The 27,981-nt window shown below is 39.4% G+C and overlaps 1 protein-coding gene across 2 annotated transcripts in view; it reads left to right on the top strand.

Moving 5' to 3' along the window:
* Nucleotides 1-27,981, top strand: part of FBN1 (fibrillin 1) — a 233,149-nt gene that overhangs the window by 10,998 nt on the left and 194,170 nt on the right. For both annotated transcript variants that reach the window (XR_012494755.2, XM_019730687.3), the window contains exons 3-4: nucleotides 23,028-23,110; nucleotides 25,141-25,239. Coding sequence is in view for 1 of the 2 variants with exons in the window: in XM_019730687.3 (XP_019586246.3) it covers nucleotides 23,028-23,110; nucleotides 25,141-25,239 (182 nt within the window). In the remaining variant the exon portion in view is untranslated. The remainder of the gene's footprint in view (nucleotides 1-23,027; nucleotides 23,111-25,140; nucleotides 25,240-27,981) is intronic.

Raw genomic sequence — 27,981 nt, 5'->3', positions numbered from 1 at the left:
TATCAAATAAGGTTAAAAGGTTAAGAAAATTAAATTCTAAGTAAAATCTTAAATTTTTGCCTAGGGAGTCTTGGGTTGTTCCAAAAGAAAACTGGAAGTAAGTATTTTTGTTAGAGGAGGGAAGGAGAAAGATTGAGGGAGGCAGGAGAAGAGAGTTGGGAGGAAGTTCTGGAGGAAGGATTCCAGCCAGCCAGTGGACCTGAGCTGGACAGAGCAGTTGCCGGGTGCTGACAGGTACTAATGACAGCTCCCTCACTCCTGGCAGCCTTGGTACCAGGTGACCTGTAGCCTTAACCAGCCTCTTCAGGGGACCAAGGACTTTAGGAAGAGAGTCAGGGCGTGAAAGAAAGACAGACACTTGGATGCCAGAAAAGATTCCTGTAAAAAATTTAGAGAAATATAGTGAAGAAAATACACAGATAAATTCATTATTTATTATGCACCTATGTATATGGTGCTATGTAAAGTTTGGTGCATCCTGCTTTCCCCATGGATCATGGTTTATTGTCTGTCATTTCCTCTACCCATTTAGTGCTAATTTATGATTGTGTAATCAGACCTTAATAGGTGCCTTTGATGAATTAATTTTAAAGACTCCTCTTGTTTTTAATTTTTTTTGCATATGAAATTATGACTCAGATCTCCCTCTATAGTCAGATCATCCATCTTTATAAAAATATTACAATATTAAAGTGATAGTGGGGCAGACATTAAACATTCATAGGCTGAAACTGAGGCCCAGAGGGAGTACCTTAAAAAGTGCTTGAGAAACTTATTTTCTTCTCTACTTTATGAAGTTGGTAAGTGCGGAAGCTGAGCCACACGGTGGCAAGATCTGATTTAAGGATTCATGTGACATTGCATAGGAGGTTATGCCTCCCTTTTGTCTTCATACCCTGGAGAGGGTGTTAGTATCTGCAAGTCCTCAACTGTGTGGCCAACCTGCATCCTGTGGGCAGCGGCATTTTTCTTCTCCTTTGTTTGGGCTCAGGTAGTGTGATCAGTCTCTTAGTGGTCAACCCTGAGGCTGGACACTAGAGTTTCAGCCCCTCAGTGCTACCTTGCAATCAGTGGAAGTCTCCAGATTCAGTGGGGGTGAGTGGGATGAGCTTTTCAAGGAAGGTAGTTGCCAACGAGGGTAGCAGTGAGAGGGTGGGAGAAGGAGCAGTGAGGGTCTTCTCTGAGAGGCTGAAGGGTAACCACCCCCCACCTCCATCCCACAGTCACTCTTCTAATTAGTAATTAGAGTGTCAAATGTCCTGGGATGGGCCATGGCAATTCTAGGTCTGTCAACTTGGACTCTTGTCATAACTTGCTGATTCAGTTATCTCTGCTACTAATTTATATATTTGAGTCCATGTAATAAGCATGCCAATGAAGGAAAAAAACTTAAATTCTTATCTTTTCTTCTATATCATCTAGCCCAATACTTTTGCGGAACATCTGCCTAATCCAAGTGACTATTTATTGAGCGTTGGCTGTGTTTGAATTGGACCTAATGCTTAGTTCTCAGAATGAACACCGTGTCTCAGGCCTGCTGATATTGTTATCTTCTTTCTAATGATTCTAGGCAGAACTACATTTGGAATATCTTTCTTTCGCTTTATTGCTGGGGTAATGCCTGAAGTGATGTGGGCAAGCGCTTTGCAGGGAAGGACTTGATATGCAACCTTACAGTGGACAAATAGTTTTTAGTCTTCCATGGACTGCTGCTGCTTCACATCCTAAAGTTTAGGCCACTGACCTCAAGTTTGCAAATTTTATACCCCATTACCACCCTGTGAGTTCTGTATTCCCCAGGGCCACATAGTTGATGTTTTAGCTGGAATCCGAGAAAGTGTCTGAACATTTCCTGAAGAGTTGGCTAGGAGCGATTTGGCAGTTCAGTCATAAAAACCCAGAGCTAGTTGCTGGGGTATACGTTATAATTACCTCACACTGTTTCCTATTTGAGCCTGGTTGTGGGTAGCAGGGTAGATTGGCATGGCTTGTGGGACTGATGTATTTTAAAGGATCGAGGACTCATTTTCAATGAACGCTAACCATCGGCCATGTTTTCAGGGAGGCTTGGAAGTGTGGACATAGGCTTGCCTGGGGTCAAATCCTGGCTCTAGCACCTACTTGGAAGGAACCTCAGACAAGTGACTTGACCTTTCTGAGCCTCACTTGTCAAATGAGATTATAATACTCACCTTTCTGGGTTGTCTTAAGGTTTAATGAGAGAATACATCTCCAGTTCCTATTACAGTGCCTGATGTATTCAGCTACGGTGATGAGGAAAATTGTAATTCAGTCACAGATAAGGAAAATGAGGGGTGGAGTCATACAAAGAGGCTGGATTTTTCCGGCCAAAGTGAAAAATTAGGTAATCGTTAGTATCTGGATACCACAATCTTCACTTTCTCTTTTTGGAACTGATTATTTTCAGAAACAAAGGAAGCAAACTTGAACTTCAAAATTTCTTAAAATATAATTTCAGTGGAAACTTTGTGGAGATCTGGTTATACCTAAAGTCAGTATGCAGATAAGGTTTTTATTTTTAAATGTCCCCTTCCCACAGATGTGTTGCTTTTATTGGGAAATAAATTTACTAAGTATCATTCCTTATTAATATTTTCCCCTCAACTCCTCCAAAGAAGTTTGCATTGTTTTATTGGCAGATTTGGCAAATAGGCCTTGTCTCTTTCCTGACACTTTGTGAAAGGAATTTAAGTTTTAAGAAATGGAAGAACTGGCCTGAAACTACTTCTTTGGCGGCAGTGCAAAGAGATACCCTGAAAGATAGTACTGTTTTGTGGTGAGGTGGTTGGCCATTTTTTGAAAAATGCTTTCAGAATAAGGGTTTGGTTATGATCAAGCAGACAAGAAGCCATACTACCTTTCAGCTCACGATCTCAGAGGTAAAGAGATAAACTCTTTCCCTCCTTCCACACATCAGATCTCATAGAGAAGTTTGGCACTGTTCCTGTCATGTGGTCATCTCTGTGGCCAAACAAATGGGGTACACGGGCTAGCCAGGCCTGAGCCATGTGGAATGGGTTCCTCTTAAGAAAGAGGAGTTTGGCTCACAAAGAAGAGGAAGGGATGCTTGGTGGGTAAACAACACATCTGCACCCAAATCAAAAAAGCTCTTTTTTTCATAGAGTCGGTACTTCTTCAACTCACTCTGTTATTACCGTTCTCTCTGGGTGCTTTGTGGGCAGGTCTCACTTGAATGATTTAGGGCCAGGCTGAGTCAGTTTGGCCACCCCTGAGAAGAGCCATGGCCTTCACTTTCCAACTGAGCATTTCCTTCCTTTGGCTTCATGCTTTGCAGCAACATCATGCTCATTCAGTACAAAGGGATTCTTATTTGTTGTTGTTTTTCTTCTGTGCCCTATTTCTCTTGAGAAAATGAATTTTTTTTCATTTTCTTTTAATGATTTCCATTTTGATTTTAATGAGAGTTGACTTTCAAGAGATCTAAAACTATTGAACATCCGGGAAAGTGGAACAAAACATACATGATCTTAATTGAGGCAAAGCTTTGGTAGAATTCCTAAACTTAGCAGCACCCTTACATACCAGCCTTTTGGTTAACTGATTGGCAATAAACTCTAAGAAGTTGTGGTTGCTGCATATTTATTCACAGCCTACAAAAATAAGAGTGCTTTAAATAAGGAATAGTTTGAACAGATAATAGTTATTTTTCTATTTGTCATTAAAAATGTTTGGTTTCCCAATACTTCCCATCCCCTTGGAGTAAATCATATCACTACCAATACAGTCAAAGTTTATAAAAAAGCAAAAATATAAAAACAAACCAACAAATACCAGGTACTTTCTATGCTCTACTAACTTCTCAAGAAAGAAATAAACCTCAAATAAGAAAATAAACTTTTTAAAGTTTTGAAAACCTTTCAGGAATTTTACTAGAATATGCAAGCCATTTTTTCCTTCCTTTTTTTCCAGCAATTCTGGCTTTCTATTAAGTGATATTGTTGACCATTTGATGGAATTCTAGACAACAGCGTCTTCTTTGACCTTGGATTGACTTATCTGCTTATTTGCATTTGAGCCCTTCCTTGAAAAATAGGTTAACACATATTCTCACGTATTGAAGAATCAGAAAATATACTAGGATTGCTTGCTAAATGACTTCCTCCTTTCAGTTCATATTTCCCATGACTAAAGAATTTTTCCGTTTGTGAACAGAAAAGCCAAAATTCAGCCCTTCTATGGACCTGATACAAATCAATCCCTTCAAACTTATTTTTTTGTTAACTGATGGGTTTATGTTTGTTACTAAGGAAGATAAGATATACTTATGAAAATGAATCATGTCAACATGTAGTTGTAATTCCCAAGGGAACCTATCTCCTGGGCTAACATACTTAATTATTTGCTCAAGGGTAGTTAAGTCATTTATTCTTGGATTCCTTGTCTAATGAACATTAATCTTAGTAGCCACATACTTGGAATTTGTAGAAACACTTTGGTTAATTCTTGGCACTTATTTAAGATGGTAAACATGTTGGGATTGGACTGTTATTATCTCTAAATAGGGATTCCCATCTCTCTTAAGAATGTTGAGTTGAATAACAGATAAAGGTGGTTCTTCAAGTGAATGAAAAAAGAAAGCAAAAATGTGAGGTCATGATGGTATGTAGGAGGGTGAACTAGGCTAGATGCTGTTCAAAGTTGTTGTTTTTAACATGGAGGATATAAAATATATACAAAACTAGAGAGAATAATACAGTGAAGCTCCATCTTCAGCAGTTATCAGTTAATGGTCAGTCTTGTTTTATCCATTTCTCTTTCCCACCACAGATTATTTTGAAATAAATCCTTGAAAAAATAATATAATTAATGAATATTTCAATATGTGTTTCTAATAGATAACGGCTCTTTAAGAAAAATAAACACAATAGCACTATCACATTTAAAATCATTAATTAAAAATTAGCATCAAATATCCAGGATTTAAATTTCCCTGGTTAAGTCATAAATTTATTTATTATTTTAACAGTTTGTTCAAATCAGGGTCCAAATACAGTTCATATTTTATAATTGGTTGATGTGTTTCTTAAATATTTTTAAATATATAGATTTTCCCTTTGTCATTTTTTACCTTGTAATTTACTTATTGAAGAAATTAGTGCATACTGTATAACATCACTTATGTGTGGAATCTAAAAAGCCTAACAAACTCAGAGAAAGAGTGAACAGAGTGGTAGTTACCAGGGGCTGCTGGAGGGTGGGGGATATGGGGAGATACTGGTGAAAGGATATAAATTTCTAGTTATAAGATAAACAAGTTCTGAAGATCTAATGTACGGAATGGTGATTATAGCTAGTAATACTGTATTATATACTTGAAAGTCACTAAGAGAATAGATCTTAAATGTTCTCAGCACCCAAAAAAGAAATAGTAACTATGTGACAAGGTAGAGGTGTTAGCTAATGCTATGGTAGTAATTATTTTACAATATATAAATGTATCAAATCAACACATTAAACTTACACAGTGTTATGTGTCAATTATATCTCAAAAGAGCTGGAAAAAAAAGAAAAAGGAATGTGTTCATGTCCTGTAGAGCAGTGCTATTTAAAATGCTAGTCCATAAACTGCTCATTACCAGTCTGGGTTGAGATGAGAAGCATGTGCCAGAATGCAAATCCAGCATGGCTCTAAGCACAATATTTAGCTCAGCTTATACATATTTCTTTTCATAGCCAGACTCTCTATGAAGGAAGCAATGAGGTGATGTATTCCATCGTAAGCTCCTTATCTCATTCTAGATCAGTAATACAGAGTGTGTGGGCCAGCATGGGCTAGTCCTTGGACCACACGTGGAGTCCACTGCTGCAGTTTCTCATAGTCTATTGTTGACTGCATTCCAGTGGTGATGGTGCTTATTGTGTTCCTCTGTCCCCTGTATTTGCTGTGACTTGTTAGAGCTAGAGGCTTGATCCAATTCAGAATCAACGTTTTGGTAAGAAGACTTTATACCTGGTACATGTACTTCCATGAGGAGGCCCATCATGTCTGCTAGTGTCCCTTTTTGGGATGGCAATAGCCATTGGTGATCATTGTCTAGATCCTTAATTTACTAAGGTAGCAGCATGGGAATATTTGAGTTCTGTCACTTCCTCTTCATGTATTAACAGTGCAAAGTTTTACACCTAGTTTTGATCTTACACTCATTGCTTCACAGCCAGCAACGTCTACAATGCTGCCAGGTCTGCTTTTTCCACCTCTGTCTGAACTGATCCATGAGTGTGAGCGTTGTGGGAAAATTATTTAATATCTGATACTAAGGATAAGCAATTATGAGGTATAAAATTGTGGAAAGTTTACACAGAGGAGCCTGGCACTCGAGAGGGCAGAAAAGGAAGGATGTAATTATGCAAGGCTCCGTTGCTCTCCCCGTATCCCATGCTTTTGTGTGAGAGTCAAGATGGAGAAACCCAATATGTTATTTTTATTTTACAGTAAGAGTTTCAGGGCAGGGTCATGAAACGTTGGTAAGATTTTGGACTATGGGTAGGAAGAAGAGGATGTTTGCAGATATTTTAACATTCAGAAGTGAATGTGCTTTCTTTTCAACATTGCTTTCTCAGGAACACTCCTTTTTATTCAAGAAATAGGGAATTTTAATTAAGCTTATTGTGGCAATCATTTCACAATATTTGTGCTCTAGCCTTTAGAATTATACCGTGCTACATGTCAGTTACATCTCAGTAAAATTGGAAAACAAACAAAAAGACATTATATGGCTTTAATGATTCAAATGAAAGATTCTGGAAAACACTGGTATATTGAGATCCACTTGGGAAAGGAATGCAGAAGAGAAGAGCTGCCCCAGCAACCTCACTCTGAGTGTTTGTAGGGATAGTGTGTGTGTGTGTGTGTGTGTGTGTGTGTGTGTGTGTAAGTTGCATTTCCTGTGTGAGTTTCTGTGAAAAAGATATATGCCGTTCCTTGAGCACTGATATATTTCTGCTCCCCACTGTCAAACTCCCAAGTAAATCGCCAGGGTTTTAGACCAGAGGCTTTGTCTCTGGGTGATGCTACAGAGATTTGGAAAGTGTTTAGGTATGTTAGGAGGTAGACTGGGTGGACATATCTCGCTGTTTTTGATACTATCATCTCCTCAGAAGTTGTCACTGTGTTGAAGTTTGGAGTTGGCATTTAGCACCCCCTCTGCTTAATTATAGCTTGGAACATGAACACTGTCATACCTTCCTTCCCTAGAGCTCAAAAGGTGTTGAGAGGACAGTGCTGGCAGCTCAGGCTGAGAGGGAAATCTTTTGGATTGGATTTTGGTAGGAACTGTGCTGGCGGTTGGAATGAGTTGCCACTTTTTCTGTGCATTGGACAGTGTGCCAGTAGCCTCTGATTTAAGTCATAGAGTCGGGAAACTGGAGGGTTTTCAGAATATTATTGTGGTCACCCCGGCCTTCGTGCACTGGGTCAGGTAGTTGCCTGCATGCCCTGATGGTTTTGCTTGAAGGTACTTTTCAAAAGACAAGACACACCCATGTTCAAGTGTATGTACACAATACATTCCAATGGCAGCTATGAGTAGGTTTTGAATTATCCACATTTTGAACCTCTACATTGCTCCCCACCCACCCGCTCCCCTAAATACTGAACATGTTAAGAGCTGACCGATATTTTTACGAGAGGGAACAGGACAGGATATTCACCATGCAGAAGGGATTTCAGAATTTATTGGAGCGAGTATACCTGAAATGTATTCATTTTACCATTGCTTTCCCTTTCCAATCTACTTTGTAAGATCTGTCTTAAAATTTTTGGTTTTGCAGACCTAAGAAAAGAAAACTGGAGTACAAAAAGTTATGCACAAATTAGTTTATATGAGGAAACACATTCTCTTTGGAATATTTATAGAAACATCTTTCTAATAGGTAATCTAAAAAATCTTTAGTATTAACCTTGGAATGTTTTATGAATATATTCTTTTGGTGTCTAATTAGTGATTTATGACATGTTTCCATTGTGTTGCCTTTGAACAATTCACTTCTCTGAATTTCAGCTTCCTTATCTGAAAATGAGCACAGGAATATATTTCCTTGATAGAATTTTGGGGAAGGGTCACATGATTCTTTTGTAAATTATAAAGCTCTCTAAAATTTGCTAACTATTTTTATTCTGCAGTGTGACTTCACATGGACTAGATAAATTCTGATTTAGTCAAACTCCCTCAAATTAATTAGACTGTTTTCATTTAAAGTTTTCCCGGTACCTAAGTGTCTAGAAATAAATGCTTACAACTTTGCTTCAATTGCAAAGTTAGGAAAAAGAAACTTGTTTAGTTCTTGATCCCTAATATTGTGAATTGTTAATGTCCATGAAATAATCTCAGCAACTGCATGCTTTTAGCTAAGTTCCTTTGACTTTTTAGAAAGTTAAACTCTATCAACGATTTATTATCTATTGTTATTGTTGTTGTTGTTCCTTCAGACCAATGTTGTCTCTGTTCTGATGAAGGGTTTGGTAGAGAAATGTTTTTAAAAACCCACTGCCTGTTGACTCCTATGAAGTCAAGTAAGAGATATAAGACCTCTGAAAGCTTTTGTAGCTGTAAAATGTTTCTAATTGATGTATTTGAAACGTGGAAAAACTTCACTCTTATACTCTATGAATTCCATTTATATGTATCTTTTAAATAATATTTTTTGAAAGATTTTATTGGGGAAGGGGAATAGGACTTTATTGGGGTACAGTGTGTACTTCCAGGACTTTTTTTCCAAGTCAAGTTGTTGTCCTTTCAATCTTAGTTGTGGAGGGTGCTGTTCAGCTTCAAGTTGTTGTCCTTTTCAGTCTTAGTTGTGGAGAGCACAGCTCAACTCCAGGTCCAGTTGCTGTTGCTAGTTGCAGGGGGCGCAGCCTACCATCCCTTGCGGGAGTCGAGGTATTGAACTCGCAACCTTGTGGTTGAGAGGACGCGCTCCAACCAACTGAGCCATCTGGGAGGCAGCTCAGCTCAAGGTGCCATGTTCAATCTTAGTTGCAGGGGGCCGAGCCCACTATCCCTTATGGGATTCGGAGGAGTTGAACCGGCAACCTTGTGGTTGAGAGCCCACTGGCCCATGTGGGAATTGAACCGGCAGCTTTCAGAGTTAGGAGCACGGAGCTCGAACTGCCTGAGCCACTGGGCTGGCCCTATATGTATCTTTTCTTATGTATTTAATTATTTTAAAATTAAAAAGAGTGAATGAAATCATATTGATTTCTTAATAGTAATTATCTTTTTCATTCCTTTATTATATTATTTAATTTATTCTAAATATATTTACCTTTTCTTTTTTAAAGTTCTTTTTTAAATTAAAATTTATTGGGGTGACAATGATTAATAAAATTGCATAGGTTTCAAGTGAACAATTCTATAATCCATCATCTATATATTACAGTATATATTCACCACACAGAGTCAGTTCTTCCATCACCATATATTTGACCCCCTTTACCCTCATCTACCATCCTCCCACCCCCCTTACCCTCTGGTAACCACTAAATTATTGTCTGTGTCGATGAGTTTTTGTTTTTTTTATTTGTCTTGTTCCTTTGTTGCTTTCAGTTTTATATCCCACATGTGAGTGAAGTAAATGGTTCTCGACTATAGCTAATATACAATTATTATATTAGTTTCAGGGGTACACAATAATTATTTAACATTTATATATCTAAAGAAGAGATCACCATAAATCCAGCAACCATCTGGCACCGTAGTATACTTTCCCAATGCTATTGATTATATTTACTATGCTGTACATTACATCCCCATGACTTAATCGTTTTATACTCGGAAATTTGAATCTCTTATTCTCCTTCACTTTCCCCCACACTTTTTAAATTTTGAAATTATAGTTGAAATTCAATATTATTTTATATGAATTTCAGATGTATAGTATAGTGGTTGGACATTTACATAATTTAAGAAGTGATCCCCCTGACTAGTCTAGTACCCACCTGGCACTATACATAGTTATTACTGCATTATTGACTATATTCCCTATGCTTTACTTTACTCCCCATGACTGTTTTATAACTACCAATTAGTACTTCTTAATGCCTTCACCTTTTTAAGCCTGTCCCCCAACCCCCTCCTATCTAACACCCCAATAAATTTAGTAGCCATCTGACACCATACATTATTATTACAATATTATTGACTAATGCCTTATGCTATACCCTACATCCTCATGACTACTTTGTAACAACCAATTTGTACTTCTTTCCCACCCATTCTCAACCCTGCCTCCTGCCTGGCAACCATGTTCTCTATATCTATGAGTTTGTTTCTGTTTTGTTTGTTTGTTCATTTTGTTCTTTAGATTTCACATATAAGCAAAATCTCATTGCAACTGTCTTTCTCGGTCTGACCTACTTTACTCAGCACAATACCCTCCTGGTCCATCCAAGCCACTGCAGATGGCAAGAATCCATGCCCATACATGGCTGAGAAATATTCCATTGTATGTACCACCTACTCTTTATCCATTTATCCATCAATGGACACCCAGTCTGCCTCCACATCTCGTCTATTGTAAACAACGCTGTAATGAACATATAGATGCACACGTCCCCCTCAAAGAAGCATTTTAGATTTCTTTGGATAATTACCCAGAAGTGAGATTACGTATCCTTCTTTGTCATCTGTTATAGCCTTTGTTTTAAAGTCTATTTTGTCTCATATAAGTATTGCTACCACAGCTTTTCTTTTCTTTATTTGTTTTGTTTCCATTTTCATGAAATATCTTTTCCCCATCCTTTTACTTTTAATTCGTATGTGTTTCTTTATCTGAAGTGAGTCTCTTGTAGGCAGCATAAGTAAGCGTCTTGTTTTCTTATCCATTCAGCCACCCTATCTTTTGATTGGAACATTTAATTCATTTAGATTTAAAGTAATTTTGACAGATTTTTATTATTCATGTTTTCTCTCTCTCTATGTCTCTCTCTGTTTTTTTGTCTTAAAGAAGTTGCTCTAAAATTCCTTGTAATACTGGTTTGGTGGTGATGAACTCCTTTAGCTTTTTCATGTCTGGGAAGCTCTTTATCTGTCCCTTGATTCTAAATGATAACTTTGATGGGTAGAGTAATCTTCATTGTAGGTCCTTGCTTTCCATCACTTTGATTATTTCCTGCCAATTCCTTCTGGCCTGCTAAGTTTCTGTTGAGCAATCAGCTGACAGTCTTATGGGAGCTCCCTTGTAGATGACTAATTGCTTTTCTCTTGCTGCCTAAAGATTCTCTCTTTGTCTTTAAACTTTGGCATTTTAATAATGATGTGTCTTGGTGTGGGCCTGTTTGGGTTCATCTTGTTTGGGACTATCCATGCTTGCTGGACTTGTATATCTATTTTCTTTGCCAGGTTAGGGAAGGTTTCAGTCATTATTTCTTCAAATAGGTTTTCAATTCCTTGCTGTCTCTCTTCTCCTTCAGGTATCCGTATGTTGTAAATGTTGGTACACTTGATGTTGTCCCAGAGGCCCCTTAAACTGTCCCCAGTTTTTCGGATTCTTTTTCCTTTTTGCTGTTCTGATTGGGTGTTTTTTGCTACCTTATCTTCTAAATCACTGATTCGATCCTCTGCTTCATCTAATCTATTATTAATTCCCTCTAATGTATTCTTCATTTTTGTTATTTTATTCTTTATTTCTGACTGGTTCTTTTAAATGTTTTCTACCTCCATTTTTATGTTTTCTTTTTCTTTGTTGGAATTCTTCCTGAGATCACTGAACATCCTTATAACCAGTGTTTGGAACTCTGCATCTGGTAGATTGCTTGTCTTCATTTTGTTTAGTTCTTTTTCTGGAGCTTTGTTCTATTCTTTTATTTAGGACATGTTTCTTTGTCTCCCCATTTTCGTTTCCTCCCTGTGTTTGTTTTTATGTATTAGGTAGAGCTGCCATGCCTTCTGGTCTTAATAGAATGGTCTATGTAGTAGGTGTCCTGTGGGGCCCAGTGGTGCAGCTTCCCTGGTCACTAAAGCCGGGTGCTCCAGGTGTATCCCTTGTGTGGGTTGTGTGTACCCTCCTTTTGTAGTTGAGACTTGATTCCTGTTTGCACATCAATGGAAGGGATTGACCCTCAGGCTGATAAAGTTGTGAGGACTGGTTATATGACTGCAGTGGAGGAATTGTGCTGACCCTGTGGAGCAGGGTTCACGTTAGCAGTGCTCTGGTACCTGCCCAGTCTGCCCTTTGGGTGTGTCATTGTCATGCCGGGTGTCATGCGGAGTCTCAGCTCCCGCTCCCCACATAAGAACGCAGGATATGGTGAGGCCAAAAAGGAACACCCATGGAGCCATAGACAGGGGAGTCATACCACTATATTCTTGTTGGCGGCTGGGTTGGAGACACAGGAAGCAGGAGCCACACTATCCGCAACCTGCCGTCCACTTCTCTCTGCCAACCAACCCCACTTGCTAGCTGCAATCCGCCATGCTAACTGCAATCTGCTCTTGCTAGCTCAGCCACCATCTTGCTAGCCCCCATTTTATGCCAGCGTAGCCATGGCAGTTATATTAGTGACCAATGGCTCACTGGTTACAGCTGATGGCCAACTAGCCACAGCTGATGGCCATCCAATCACAGTTGATGGCCATTTACTACCTGAGCCAGCACCTTTCCATGTGAGGCCGAGAGCCTGGAAACTGCACTCCTGGCTCTGTCCCCACAATCATCCTTTGAGGTGATGCTCTGGCCCAGTCTGAAACTGGCCAGTGGGACTGCCAACCCTGGGGCCTCCTGGGAGGGCACCTGCTGCATGCCAAGTTGAGCCGCAGTCTGTGCCCTGCCCTGGGCCACTTGGCATGAGCCACAAAGCAATTCAGAGATGGCTGCCACCTGTGCTGTTCTTTAAAGTGTCTCAAGAGGCCAAGCCACGATCCAAGGCCAGCTGTCTCTAATACTGGGCTTAAGGCTGCTCAACTAGAGGTGTGGGACATGCTGAAGCCAGATGCTGCTTGTTTGGATTTTGTGAACCTTTTTGAGAGATTTTAGGAAAGTGTGCAGCCTGAGCTAAGGCAGCTCATTTATTCGGAAAAGCCACTGGAAGTGGCTTGGGTACGCCCAAAAGTTGAGTGGGGCGGGGTCTCAGGGAATCACTAGAGCAGGGCAAGTGGAAGGTGATAGCCAGTTTGATGGAGACTCAGATATAGCTTGCATCTGCGTGCATGGTGGGGTAAGGCTCAACAAAGAAACAGTGGCTTCCGCCAACTTCTCCCTCCAGGAGACTGCTGCCTTTCCAGCCCTCACCATTAAGCTAGACAATTCAGGTCCTCCCCATATGTCTCTGCTGCCTTTTGAGCTGCTGACCCAGCACTGGAACTCAGAGCAAGTGAGTCCTTCAGTAAGTAAGTCCATACACAGGCCCATTAAAGGAGCACCTGGGACTGCAGCCACCTTATTCTCACTTACCACAGTCTCTGCTGGTTTTCACAGCCAGAAATTATGGGGTCATCTCTCCTCGGCACTGAAATCTTGGGCTGGGGAGGGGCTGGGACCCTTCATTCCTTAGGGTGGTACCTCCACAGTGGCGATATGCCTCCTGGTTTTTGTTGGTCATATGTGGTTGTGGGACCAGCCCGTTCTATGTCTCTGACCCTCCTACCAGTCTTGAGGTGGCTTCTTCTGTATCTCTGTCATTGTAAGGCTTCAGTTCAGCTAGACTTCAGGCTATTCTCAATGATGGTTGTTCTGTGGTTTAGTTGTAATTGATGTGGTCCTGAGAGGAGGTGAGCACAGCATTTACTTACTTTTCCATCCTGACTGGAAATTTTACCTTTTCAATAAATTAAATACTCACTGCTCTGGTAGAATTCTCTCTAACTTATGTTGTCTTAGTTGGAAGTACATTTGAAACCCTAAACCTTCATTTGCCATTTAAGATTCAGGTATTGTGCTAGGTGCTGGGGTTGTAAAGATAGATCTGAACTTTCTATCATAGAAGAATTCACATTGCAAAAGAGAGGGTAATTTTTCGGTTCCAGGCTATCTGAAATGCTGGAATAACTTGAGTACAAGACTAAAGCCAGTAAATAGAGTTCAAAACTGACCTGCTTTCTTGCTTCATCTGGAAGCTACTCTTTCTGGATATGGCTTACTGAACCCCTGGTCTGTGAACCCATCCTGAGGACTGGTTTTTATGTCATAGTTGCTTGTGAGATCATTTAGATCTTCTGGCCTCTCAGAGAAATCAGGTACATTGAGGGTTAGAATATCCCATTATTCTTCAGTTTTTAAGTCCCTGCTTTATGGACTTATGGATAGCCCACATTAGCCCTAATGGTCTTGTGCTGGGGGTAGGGAATGGCACTGGGCCTGAGGCTGAGACAGCTCTGATTCTGGCTGCCCTCTTAGGACTGCTCCGAGTGGCCTGAGTTTAAGGTGTTTAGTCCTCATTGCTCACTGGGGCGCTTACAATAGCTGCTGGGACCATGGGTTTGCATGGCCAAGTATTCCTCTGGTTGCCTGCTGTGGAATGCGTTTTCCCATAGAAACAACATTTTAAGTTGTGGTCAGCTTCCCAGACCAGCCTATAATAGCCTATTTAGCTGATAATATAGCTGAGAGACTGCCTATTTGACTAGCCTGGGGACCAAACCACCACCTATTAACATTGTTTCTATTGGAAAAGCCATTCTGAGTTCTAAATACCAATATAGAAATGACATTTTGGAGCCCTTCTTGTTTGTCCGTTGGGAGCTGCCAGTACTCAGAACTGGAGTATCACCTCACTGTGCACAACCAGTTCCTGAAGAAGCCCATTCCTTCCCCTGAGCCTGACCTCATTGGCTGGTTTTCCTGTCTTTCCTTGGGGCTGCCAGTACATTAAGAGCCCTGGACAGAGCTCTTGGTTTGAGGATTTCTGTGAAGTGGTGAGAGTCATGGTTTCAGTCCCCTCTTTCTTCTGTGAGTGATGAAAAGGAGGGAAGGAAACAGTTGGAGCTGATAGGAGCAGTGAATCCAGCGACATCATCCTGGGGCTGCCTCTCAATGTGCGGGGTCTGGTCCACCTCCTTAGTTTATGTGTATGTGTTTCAGTCCTTTCTATAATTCTGCCAACCTTTGGGGAAGTGCAGTATGGCTTCAGCTTGAGTAAATGGAGCGAATATCCCAATAAAAGAAAATGTCACGCTAGTCCTTGAAGTCAAGGGTTCTGGGAAGCAGTTCTTTAGAAACACCATGTGTTTTCGTCGTGTCAGTGGTCAAGTTCTCTCAGATGCTGGAGAGATAGGGATTCGAGACGTGCTGCTTTTTCTGTTTGGAGGAAACCCTTCCTCATCCTTATAGGGTCAAATGGTAAAGTCCCAACTTCATAAACAAATATAACTCTCTCTACCCTGTTTCCCTGAAAATAAGAACTAGTCAGACAATCAGCTAGCTCTAATGCGTGTTTTGGAGCAAAAATTAATATAAGATGCGGTATTATATTTATATCATCATATCATATCATATCATATCATATCATATCATATCATATCATATCATGTTATATCATATAGACCCAGTCTTATTTTATTATAAGACTGGGTCTTACATTAATTTTTGCTCCAAAAGATGCATTAGAGCAGACTGCCTGGCTAGGTCTTATTCTCAGGGAAACACGGTATGTGTAGTTGGTAGCACTTTTTATACAGTCCACCCAGACCAGGTGGGATTCCCATGGGCCACACACAGATGTCCTCCCTCAGAGAGAAATAGTTCCAGTGCAAACTAGGACAGCAAGTTAGCCAAATCGTTGCCTTTAGAAGTTTGGGGGCCACTTGGGTGCTTTAGTAGTCTGTGCAGACTTTGGTGTTCTCAGTGTCCTTTTCTCCAGAGCACCAGAAGCAGAAAGTGTCCAATGCTTCAGTGAAATCAGGACTTGCTACACACAGCAATATACTTGCTGTCTTCAGGGTTCGATGTCTCATTTCTTATTACCCTGTACCCCGTGGCTTTAAATTCTTCCTCTAGTTTTCAAAGAAAATCACACACAGGTAGATGTTCCAGTGGCCCATAAAAGATTTCAATAGGATTTAAATTGGCTGCCAGATTACAATGACCTCCCAGATATGGGGAACTGCCTTTGCAGCTTTCTGTTTCTTCACCTTTCATAGGCTGTGTGTGTGTGTGTGTGTGTGTGTGTGTGTGTCCCTGAGTTCCTGATACAGTGACCTAAATTCTTTGGCTCTTAAGTTCTTGGGCTATTGCTTTTGATCAACATAAAATCCACAGGAAAACACAGTTAGAGCACACAGCAAATGAAGCCCTCATTTTATTGCCTGTGCTGTGAGTTATCCCACTCAGCAGTGGGAAAAGTCTTCATCCTAGGAAGCCAGGAAAAAAAGAACGTGATATTGGTCCAACAATGAAACACCAGAATTTGGGCAAATGTGCTAATGGACTTAGAGAATTTAGAGGAATTTCAGCAGTGGGATGAAATAAAACCAGTGACTCCTCTAAGCAGCTGGGAAACATCAAGTCATAGCTCAGATAGTCTCTTTCTGAGCCCACTCTGGACTCTGAAGCTAAATACCCTTGTTCTGGACTCTTCTAGCTCCCCAGGCTGACCTGATGTCCATGTTTTACCTGTTCTATTGACACTCTGTGCTGTATTGACATATGTACCTATCTTCTTTCAAAAGCAAAGAGTGTGTCGCTTTTTTGGGGAATGTAACAATTTATTTATAATTGCATGGTTGCAACATTATTACTATTTTATTTTTTTTAATAAACTTTTAATTTTAGAACAGTTTTAGACTTCAAAAAAAAAAAAAATCACCAGAATACAGAGAGTTGCCATATATATACCCTGGACAGTTTTCTCTGTTGTTAGCATCTTATGTTAGTATGATACATTTATTACAGTTAATGAACCAATATTGATACATTATTATTAACTACAGTGTGTTCTTTATTCAAATTTCCTTAGTTTTTAACTAAATGCCCTTTTTATGTTCATGGTCCTACCCAGGACACCACATTACATTTAGTTGTCATGTCTTCTTAGGCTATGACAGTTTAGACTTTCCTTGTGTTTGATGATCTTGACAGTTTTAAGAACTATCAGTGAGGAATTTTGTAGATTGTCCCTTAATTGTGATTCCTTTGGAAAAGAAGTCACTATGCACAACTCGCACCTAAGGAGTTGGGAGTTAGGCTCCACCTCCTAGAGGGCACAGTATCTACATAAATTATTTGGAATTCTCCAGCACAGGAGATTTATCCCTTCTTTCCCATTTATTTATTCGGTCATTTATTTATGAATATGGACTCGAGGGCATTTATTTTATACATTGGGTAATAATCCATACTACTTTTGTTACTTTCTTGCTCAGATTATTCTAGTTTTGGCCATTGGGAGATCTTTCATTTGGCTCCTGTGTCCCTTGATGTGCCACCATCATTTTGAGTGTTTGTTTGTTTGTTTAGCACTTCCTTACTTTCTTACTTTATCTTACCACAGATGCTCCAGGCTCATCTTGTATATTTCTTGTCCAATCCCAGAATCAGCCATTTGGACCAGGAAACCTGTTTCCGTTTCCTGGAGAATGGTATCAGAAACCGATATCTGGGCATTAGGTCTGCTCATTTTCATCACTTTTATTTTTTATTTAACATAGTGCCTGACATGTAACAGGTTCTCACTAAATATGGTTGAACAGCTTTGTGCTTGTGGGCAAGGTGATTACTCAGGTATGCTGTTGTGTGCCACACAGGAAGATGAGCTGTGTGATCTTGGTTACATTGAGTTGGAGGTAGAATGTTTGGTCCTAAAGGCCCTGAGAATAGGAATGAAGAAAGAGAGGAGGGAAGGAAGGGAGAGAGGGAAGGAGAAACAGACAGATGTTGGCTTTAGAAGAAAAGATAATGGAGTCACTAATCTATTGGAGATGGACGAAAGCAAAAAGAAGATAAAGATCTTGCAAACCAAAATACAAACTGTTCTTTTTAATTGCATGAAGTAGGTTAGAGAGGTTGGCGGGCTTATGTCTTCAAAAGAGGAAACCACGGTTGTCCACATCCCAGCCAGTGTTGATCCAGACAATCCAGAAACGAGTCCCTGGGTCTGGGGAGCCCCGCTGAAGCTTGAAGAGACCATGGAAACTGTTTTCATTACCAGGGTTTGAAGTTTCATTACTCAAGTTGTTGTGACTGGCAGATGGACTGGAACAGTCACATGTGGTATTCAAATCACTGCTGGAAGATGTAACCTCTGCCTTCAGTGAAGAGGGCCAGAATAATAGCACTAAAATAGGGGGAGCATTTGCAAAGTTTGTTGGAGTAGTGGTGGGTCCCTTCATCAGATAGCGCTCATGGTATTTTTTTAATCCCCCCTTTTATCTTGATAAAAATATTGTCAAAGAATTAATAAAATCATGATGTGTGGTTCACAATATATGTAGCTCATTTGTGAATTATAACTTTTTCGTGACCTATCACATTTTTGACAGTGAAAATGTTTTTAAAAACTGAAACAGTGGGAAACTAGGATTTTACCTTGAGGCATGTTACATGAGCAGTTGGACACACTTTATTCTGTGGGGACATATGCCTTTTAATCCCCCTCCACAGTCATACTCAACGGGACTAAATCATAAGTTTTTCCACCAAAGGTCAAAAAAGCAGACAACTCACAGAGTAGGGTCCACCTCATTAACCTTTATCTCAGGTTTAGTATTCTCCTCACCTAAGATTTAATCATTTCACAGGTAGAGAAACTCATGCATTTGCAATAAGAGCCCTCTGAACTTGCTTTTAGTACCCATCTTGTCTGAAAAGGAGTTTGCACTTGGTATAGGAAGCAGAAAGCCTATCTTGCTGTAAGAGAGGCCAGACTCACAGAAGTGGGTTCTGGCTAAGGAATCTGGACTCACTGCAGACGTTTTGCACAGAGGCCAATTCTTGCAATGATGTGGTCAGACGTGGTAGAACCCAGCTGCTCGCTCCATTGAGAGGGGCTTTAGCTAGCCACACAATCTCTGAGTGCTGTGTCTGAACTGGATCCAAATATCCAGCCTGCTGAAGCCCACCCATCCCCCACAGTGATGGGAGGTGGGTTGCTGCAGAGCACAATATTCACAGCAACTGGTCAGAGACGTTACAGATAAAGACGTAGCAATTTTAAAAATGTAACATACAGTGGTAAAGTGGAATATAAATGTATTCCCCCCCTTTCCCCATGAACTATTAGAATACAGATAAAAACAATTTATGCTTTATCTTTGGTCTATTGATAGACATTTTGTGAGTTTTGTTACTTATACCACTATGAATGCTTTTGGGTGAAAAGCCATCTGGTCCCCTAATACATCTCTGCCTTAATATAGGGGTTAAGAGAATGTATTTCTGAGTAAGGCTTCTTGAGTTCAAATCCTCATTCTCTATTTCCAAGCTATGGGACCTTGGCTAGTTTGTGTAACCTTCCCAAGCCATAGTTTCCTTAGTGGTAAAGATAACAATAATAGAATTTACGTCAAAGTGTTACTATGAGGATGAAATAAAGTAATATATCTTTAGCACTTAGCATGAAGTTCTTTTTCCCTTTGAATTTTACTTTTGATTTGATGAGTACTACTGCCTCTTGCATGGAGCTTTAACTCAGGTTTTGTTTGTGTGTGTGTTTTTTTCGTGGTGGGTTGGTAGGTATGGCTGATGAAATGAAAAGGAAGAGAAAGAGGTATGAATGCTACACTAATTTACACAAAAAACTAACTCCGTTAAAGAGTTATCTTCTTTGTTAATATTTTTGGTGCTGAAACTTTAAAGTCTTTTATAGTGGAAATAATCCAACATGTCTACTTCAGACTTTACATGTCTTAGTGCTTTCCAACTTAAATAAGACATTCATTTATTTCTAGAATTAGAGTTGTTTTTTCTGTGTGTGAGTAGAACAAATGCCACCCAGCTTGTTTGAACGAGTTCTGTTAGTTTGCAGTTCTCATGACCGAAGTCAGCAAAGGAGAAATCTTACAGCTTTCTAATACTTTGTATTAAGCCACATAACATAGTGTATAGTGTTGTTAAAGGATGAATGGCAATGCGATTAAGACAATTATCATTTCAGGATGTTGGTTAAAACAACTTAAATTATAAATTACTTATTATAAAGTATAAAATTATGAAACTCAAAAGAAAAAGTCAGAGCATGTAAACTAAATAAATCACAATTCAACATTATCTAGAATCTTAAGGTATGTGGTGAAGTGAAAATGTGACAACTAATTAAAGGGAACTGTAATAGCTAACTAATAAAGCAGAAAGTACCCTGTTTATGAGATAAGATGTTCATACTTTTAAAGTAAAGTTGTTGGTTTACATAAAAGATGATGATCAAGGCGTAACAGCATATATTTAAAGAAATGAACAATTTTGAATGGGCATTAAGTGAGAAAGCAAAATAATTCTCTCTCCATTTCCCCACATTCTCATCTCTTAGTGCAACCAGTTTCAACCATTTCTGTTTTTAGTTCTTATATTTATCTCCATGACACCATCTACTATGCTTGTACCTCTATGTCTAGATTTAAACAGTACCCATTGGCTCCTTGCCATGAAAGATGGGAATATATCTCACTTAGATATAATATCTACCATGTTTTGTCTGTAGATTAATTCTAAACATTGAAAAAACAATGCAGAATGTCTATATTTCTATGATTTTTAAAATACCTTGGAAAAAACTTTTGGAATATCTTGCTTTGTAGGACTGAAATGACTGATTCTGGACTCTTTTTTTTTCCTTAACTTTTTTACCCTGTTATATGTGCTGTTATTCCATAAATATTCCATTCTTGTCAGACAACATGTCCTGATTTTCGTTTGAGAAACATAGTTCCTCCAAACATAGGATACCCTGCAAAGGCTCAGGGGTCCTCTGAAGCTCTTCCAGGATTTGGTTTGGGGTTGGACTGGATCCAGTGGAGTGGCTGTAATGGGCTGTTGGTAGGGAAAGTTTGAGGTGATTGAATTTAGCTTGGATTATCATTTTAGATTGAGAGAACTTTTATGAAGTGTGAAAGGTTTGAGTGTCCCCCTGGCCCCTGCCCCTGCCCCAGCCCCCTACCCTATCTTCTCCTCTCACTTCTCTTTGCAAGATTCTGAATTGCCCTGGGCACTCTGGACTACAGTTTTGGGCACTACTTTGTCACGGAAGGGGCAAAGGATTGAGAGTCATTGGCTGAGAATTTTTAATTAAGACTTTCTTTATTTTATTATTAGTTTCAGGTGTACAAAACAACATAGTGATTAGACATTTACACACCTCACAAAGTGATAGCCCCAACAAGTCTATTACCCATCTGATACTGTACATAGCTATTACAATACCACTGACTATATTCCCTATTCTGTACTTTATGTTCTGTGACTATATATATTTTAATAATAGTTGACATTCAATATTATTTTATATTAGTTTCAGGTATACAGCATAGTGGTTCGGCATTTGTATAATTTATGAAGTGATCCCCCCGATAAGTCTAGTACCCATATGACACTATACATAGTTTTTACATTATTATTGACTGTTTAATAAAGTCTTTCTTTCTTAATCTCTTTTGGTTCCTTTGGCTGAGTAGCTAATTTAGATCAGAAAATGCTTCCATCGTGATGATAACACTGTGTTGTATTTTCATTGTCCTTTTCATATATGAAGATTTTCATGTCCATTATTTCATCTGATATATATATATATATATATATATATATATATATATATATATATGCACACATACACACATGATACATACAAGGCAGACATTTCATTATACCAATGTATAGAGAAATAAATGAAGGCTCAGGAAGTCCCTAAAGTCATATACTGTACATATTAAGCCTCTATCTATCCAATCATTTTCTGTCTAGCCTTGGAGAAGCTGTAGGCTGTTGGGTTAGATTTAAGGCCCTTTCCCTGGCCTCTCCATCTTTCTCCCTACTTCTCTTTCTGACATCAATATCAGTTAGTCTAAAGTATGTATTTTGCCCTGTGGAGTGTACCAGGTTCTCTTGGGCCATGAAAGGAGTACAGGACAGGGCAGAGACCTTACCTTGGTTCTCAGTGTGTTTGAAGTAGTGACTTCAGAGGAAATGCAGGAGGATTCTGTGCTGTCACAAATGGTCTGTGTATATATATATATATATATATATATTATAGGAAGAATGTATAAGTGCACTACAACTGACTGTAAGACATTTGACCTTTCTCCTCAGCCCCTGAACTTGAACTAGCATTAATATTTAGGCCCTCAGATGCAGCAAAGTAAAATGAATGTTTTATTTTGGGTCCCTGTGTGCTCTATCCTCTGCCTTAGTCTCCTGTGTAGAGTTAGCTAGGTCATTACCCAGTTGCTTCCTTAAATTTTTAAATATGGATCATCTGGATTCTGCATGGAGGCTTTGCTCTAAGACCTGTGGATGAGCTGTTTGTAAACAAGAAACCAAGAATGACATTCACTTTATTTTCCTGTAACTGCTGGTATCAACTTTGTTTCCAAACTTTGGCTAAAGAAATATTTACATGTTTTGGTTTTTATTTACTCTGACTAATGTCAGAATTTGCATTCCTGTCATTCTGGTGAAAGGAAGAATGTAGTTACATTCTAGAGGTGAGTTAGGCCATAGAAAAAAATACACATAGCTTCAATGAGTAGAAATTTAAAGGCTTATAAGCAATAGACTTTATGATGGCCTTTGTTATTATAACTAGATAGGTAGGGAGTCTACTGTTTAAATTAGACTCATGTACTCCATAAATATTTATGTCTGTGCATCACGGTAGAAAGCCCTGGGTTTTACATCTCCAGTTTTTATTTTCCTGATGTTCTGCATGCATAGGTGATATTAAGGGATATCCTTATTGGTATCATTGTCACAAACTAACAAACCAGTTTTGAGTCCCATGAGTTTACTTTTCTCTGTCTGCAAAGATTCATCCTGTTCTTAAAAATCAGGATTTTTTTATTTTATTTGGTCATATATATCTTTTTTTAAGTACAGAATTCTTATGATTGAATTTTTATTTGTTTCAGACCCAATGTCTGTGGATCACGTTATAATGCTTACTGTTGCCCTGGATGGAAAACCTTACCTGGTGGAAATCAGTGCATTGTTCGTAAGTAAATGGACAATCTGCCATTCTTCATTGCCTCCTTTTGTTGTTTTGGTTACATGGTGATTCTTAGTATTTGGTCATTTGTAACTGCATACCATTAATATGTTTAGAGTAGAGACTTTCAGCTCTAAGATTTTCCTACTTTCTCTGAATCCAGAATCCAGGTTGGGGAATACATTAACTTGGTCATACTACTGTTATACTTCTTTTAGGATATGCCTGAGATATAGAGACTAGAACCACAGAGTACTGAGATACTTTGATCAACATGACATGGCATTACATATGATGCGCCTGGCTACACAGACTATGTAATCACTTTGAAGGGATTTTTTTTTTTTTTTAAAAAGATACCATTGCTGCTTTCCTTATTGTAACTTCATACTTTATTGACCATCCACAAGCCTACTCAAATCTTGCACATTGAATTTGGGCGGTCGAAGCCAAAGGCAGACCTAACTTTTAGACAAAGGGGAAAGGAAGCAGATAGAGGATCAGATGAAGATCGTAGAAAAACTAGGGAAGAACTCAAACGGTACCAGAGATTCCTCTGTTGACTCTGCCACTTTGGCAAACCTCCAGGTTCTCCACGTATCCCACAGATGCTGAGTGACACACCACATACCAGAAAAGATGCTGTTTAATGGAGGTACTAAGTTAAATTAGTTATGACATCTGTCCTCCATGAACTTTCATAATCATAATACCAACGAAATAATTTTCAGTTTTCAGAAAACTCTATTATTATAATGGGAGATTTTAGAGATAAAGGGACTTTAAAAAGTTATGTAATCCACCTTCTCATTTAGCCAGGAGTGGTCTGTAGAGAAGAATAGAATATTTCAAACAATATTCTTTTGCTGGCCTGAAAACGTTAATCCCTTCCCCAATTCTTGATTTTGACCAAAAGCAATTTATTCATTTGGCATGTTGTGATTTATGTCAAAATCGAAATCGAATCACTAAGAAAGGGGTATAATAGTATTTGGAGTTTTCTAAATGAGCTTAACAACAGAATTTTTTTCCCTAGTGCTCTGTAGAATCTCTGAGAAGTGCTGTCTTCAGATATTTAAATAAATGTTTATAGGATCCTTTGACAGTTTATTTCTTAATAGTTTTCAACCACCATCCTTAGCTATTTTGATGTTTCAATGCATTTTCTATCAAATGTGTTATGTTTAGCCTGGCACATCTTGTTTGCCTCTTCCAAGGTTGTACAGGCACTTGAGGAAGGATCATGCCTGAGTATAAAAAGTAGTGACCCAATCTTAGTCTGCTGATAAATAGAAATCATTCGCCGTTTAATTTACACTTTCTCTTTTGGCCTCTAGCAGAAATTTGGCACCAGTATGATATTAGTCTCTGGCTGGCATGAAAATGTTAATATGTTTCTAAAAAATGAACAGCTTCCTGACTGTGGAATCAGTACTGTTGCATTGGATTCCAAGCTTCTCCTCTCAGATGGTTGATGTAATTCACCACAGGACTAAATGTAGGGTAAAAAGCTGCTCCATAGATCAGGTGTTCTCAACTGGCAGGATCTGATCTACAGAAGTAGTCTTAGCAGGCCATAGTATTTTTTATACAAATTAGTTAATAGTAAGCATTTATGATAAAATAGGCTTCCAAGAATAATGTTGCAATTTTTATATCATTAAATCTTAAAGTTAATATAAAAAAAGAATGCTTGTAGGCACATAAATATGTTTAGATGCAGGATTTTTGTTGGTTCTGTTTTCCCTTTATGAAATTTCCAGGGCTTATGGATAGACTCAGTGCTGTGGAATAAGCAAAGAGAGGCTGAGACCCAGTGAGCTGGAGAAGAGAGGGACTGTATTTTACAGCCAGGGTTGATTTAGTCCAACAATTTGTTTTGTAAATGAATCAACCTGAAGCCTACGGTCACATAAGTCATGATGGTGAAGTTAACGAGGAGCATGAGAGCCCAGGTTTCCTCCTTTGGAGACTGGTCCCTGTAAATCACCATGAGCTGAACCCATGTGCTAACAGAACTCTGGTTTTATTCACAGCCATTTGCCGGCATTCCTGTGGGGATGGATTTTGTTCTAGGCCAAATATGTGCACTTGCCCATCTGGTCAGATATCTCCTTCCTGTGGCTCCAGATCCAGTGAGTATAACATGTCATTATATATAATATTATTTTATGTGGTTACGTCCTATTTTCTCCTAAATTTGCTTTTGGCTTTTCTCTTGCCTGCAATACATTTTTCACTAGAACATCTGCCTTCTCTGTTCTGCCCAAAATACTTGGAATGGCTCTCCTTAATCTGGCCTCCCATTTCCCTTCTTCACTCTTTATAGGGAAATTGCCTATGGGACATAGTTACTATGAGTAATATAAAGATTATGGCCTCCTTCTGTGTAGGTATTGCCTTATTTATCTTTGTATCTCCAATGTAAACACCATAAAAGATGCTCAATGAAATGATTATTTAATGAACATTTTGGCTCAAGAAAACTAGGCATTCTTCCTTGTGCTACTGAAATATGAATTTGATTAAACACTTAAAAAAGCTCAAGACCCCTGCCTTTGCAAGAAGAAAATGTAAGAAGTTGTTATGGCTGTTTCTGGGGATGGTTCATCATGAAGCACAAACATATTTTCTCTTTCAGAATTTTACCACTTTGGTCATCCTATGATGCCAAACAAATATTTACTGTTCATTTTTAGGAACCTTTGCGTGCTTGTTCTATTGTTTTGTTTTGTTTTTCTTTAAATGTGGGGTCCTCGGCAGTGAATTAGGGGAAATGTGGGGGTTGGGAAAGAGGTGAGTCATTATTAGTTGTTAGAAAGTTGAAGTTCATGTCTATATAAACAGCCCCTAAACACCTTAACCATCACCAAGGCAAAAAAAAAAAGACTTACGTTCCTTTTCCATTTCCCATTTCTGGTGAGAGAATACACTCCCCTTACAATGTGTTCTGTTTTTGACAAGGTTTTAAGAAGAAGTATTATGGAATAAGTTGATTCTCTTTTGTCATTTGCAAGTACAGACTTCAGCAGGGTCAAGGTTCGTTACCCATTAAGAGTCCTAACATTTAAGCATGGCTCCCATCGGCCAGTTAACGGGATAAGGCTAGTACTGCTGGGAAGCAGACCGTCTTGGTGCCCACTCACAGACCTTGGCATTCATGAGTGAACATGGGCGACTCTGCCTGAGAGCTTAGTGAACTTTTCTTGGCCAGGGAGCATGCCAAGTTCACATGCAGGGCAAGCTGGAAAGACTGGGGGGTAATGGCCCTAGAAGCAACTTTTAACCAGTGCCAGATAGAGTGCTGGATAAATGCCCTACCTTCTTTGCCTCTCAGTTTGCCTAACTATGACGTGTGGTCTGCACTGTCCCTGAAGTTCCCCAATGGGATTGAGCCCCACTCGCCAACAGTAGGAATAGGCTTGACAATGTATTTTATTAGCTCCTTCTCTCCCGTCTCACTTTTCCACCCTCTTACCAGTGTTTCCTGAAGTTACTTCTAAAATAAACTCCTCACATTTAAAGTACTGTCTCAGAATTTGCTTCTGGTGGAAACCAAACAGAGATATTCTAGTGCTAAATACAGACAGTTGTAGATTGGGATAGAAATTCCCCTTGAGCTGAAACTCATTTGCTTATTGTACGGTGTGTAGCATATTGTTACTTGATCTCAGCTTGGTTTTGTATGTCCTCCAAGCAGCAACACGTTCATTCTATATATCTAGGGCATCTGAGCTGGAGGAATAGAAAGAGGCAGAAAGGTCAGCTGGTGACATAGGTACAAAATACTTGGAATGTATTGGACATCTCCATCCCCATCAGGTTGACCTCCAGGCTGCTGCTGAGCAGAGAGAGACTCAGGGGTGGGAAAGGAGTCTATATACCAAGTTGGGAATAGACCCATCTCTCAGATTAGTGCTTGAATCAACCAACAACACTGTACTTCTCTGGGGGAAGAAAATAGAGCCATATGACAGAAACAGTATCCAGCTGGAAAGGTCTTCCATGGGTGTGAGCTGCTAATGATTTCTCTGTTAAGTAAAAATCATGAGATGTGGAAACAGGATGTTAACAAGGCCAGAGGGAAAAGCTGTGGTCCTGGGAGACCTGAAGTTAGCAGAGAGGTGGGAGGAGTATAATGGAAAGGTCCTGTTCGCCAGAGTTAGGCTAGAGGCTGAAGTTTAAGGCTTGAGGGTGACATTCTCTGAAGAAGTTTGTGTCCATCTGTGATACTTGGACACTGGGCAATGTCCCCAAGTGGCCTGTGGATGAGAGTGGTGTGAGGAAGGTCTGGATCGTTAAGATCTTTGAGGCATTTGGAGCCTTTAAAATTGTTGGCTTGGACCCTACCTGAACTAAAATTGTCTACACAGCTTGAACAATTAAAGATGGCAGGATGTTTTAAATTAAGGGTAGCTGGTAATGACCAGAATTCATTTCTGATCCTTTGAAGTGATGTTCCAGGGAACAGCTATGCCTTCCTATAGGACCTCCTGGCCATGGTGTGGGAGACAGTAAATATGGATAGATCAGTTTGCTAACTCGCCTGCTAGCAGAAGGGTAACCCAACTCAGTGAAATGTTTGCACTTACTACCTGTGGTTCTACTAAAAAGGGGTAAATTTAGACCATTTCACCAATGTTTCCTATTAGAAATTTGATCCTTGTTATGTAATAGAGATGAAGGAGTTCTAGGCAAGGTGTAGGACCTCTGAAGCTTTGGTTTTCTCATTTGGAAATGAGAGGAATGAAAGGAGGATTGCTCTTTGATGTTGTTTTCGACTTGAGTGCTCTGGGACTCTGAAAAATAGGAAATGATCTCTTCATGGCCTGAATGAGAGGTTGCATTTCCAGAAGGTCCAAACTGCCAGTGAGCAA

The sequence above is a fragment of the Rhinolophus sinicus genome, chromosome 3, assembly GCF_057876585.1.
Source record: "Rhinolophus sinicus isolate RSI-liver-muscle chromosome 3, RSI-T2T, whole genome shotgun sequence".
Taxonomy (NCBI): Eukaryota; Metazoa; Chordata; class Mammalia; order Chiroptera; family Rhinolophidae; genus Rhinolophus; species Rhinolophus sinicus.
The sequence above is the reverse complement of the archived record's forward strand: the minus strand, read 5'-3'. Positions and strand labels throughout refer to the sequence as shown.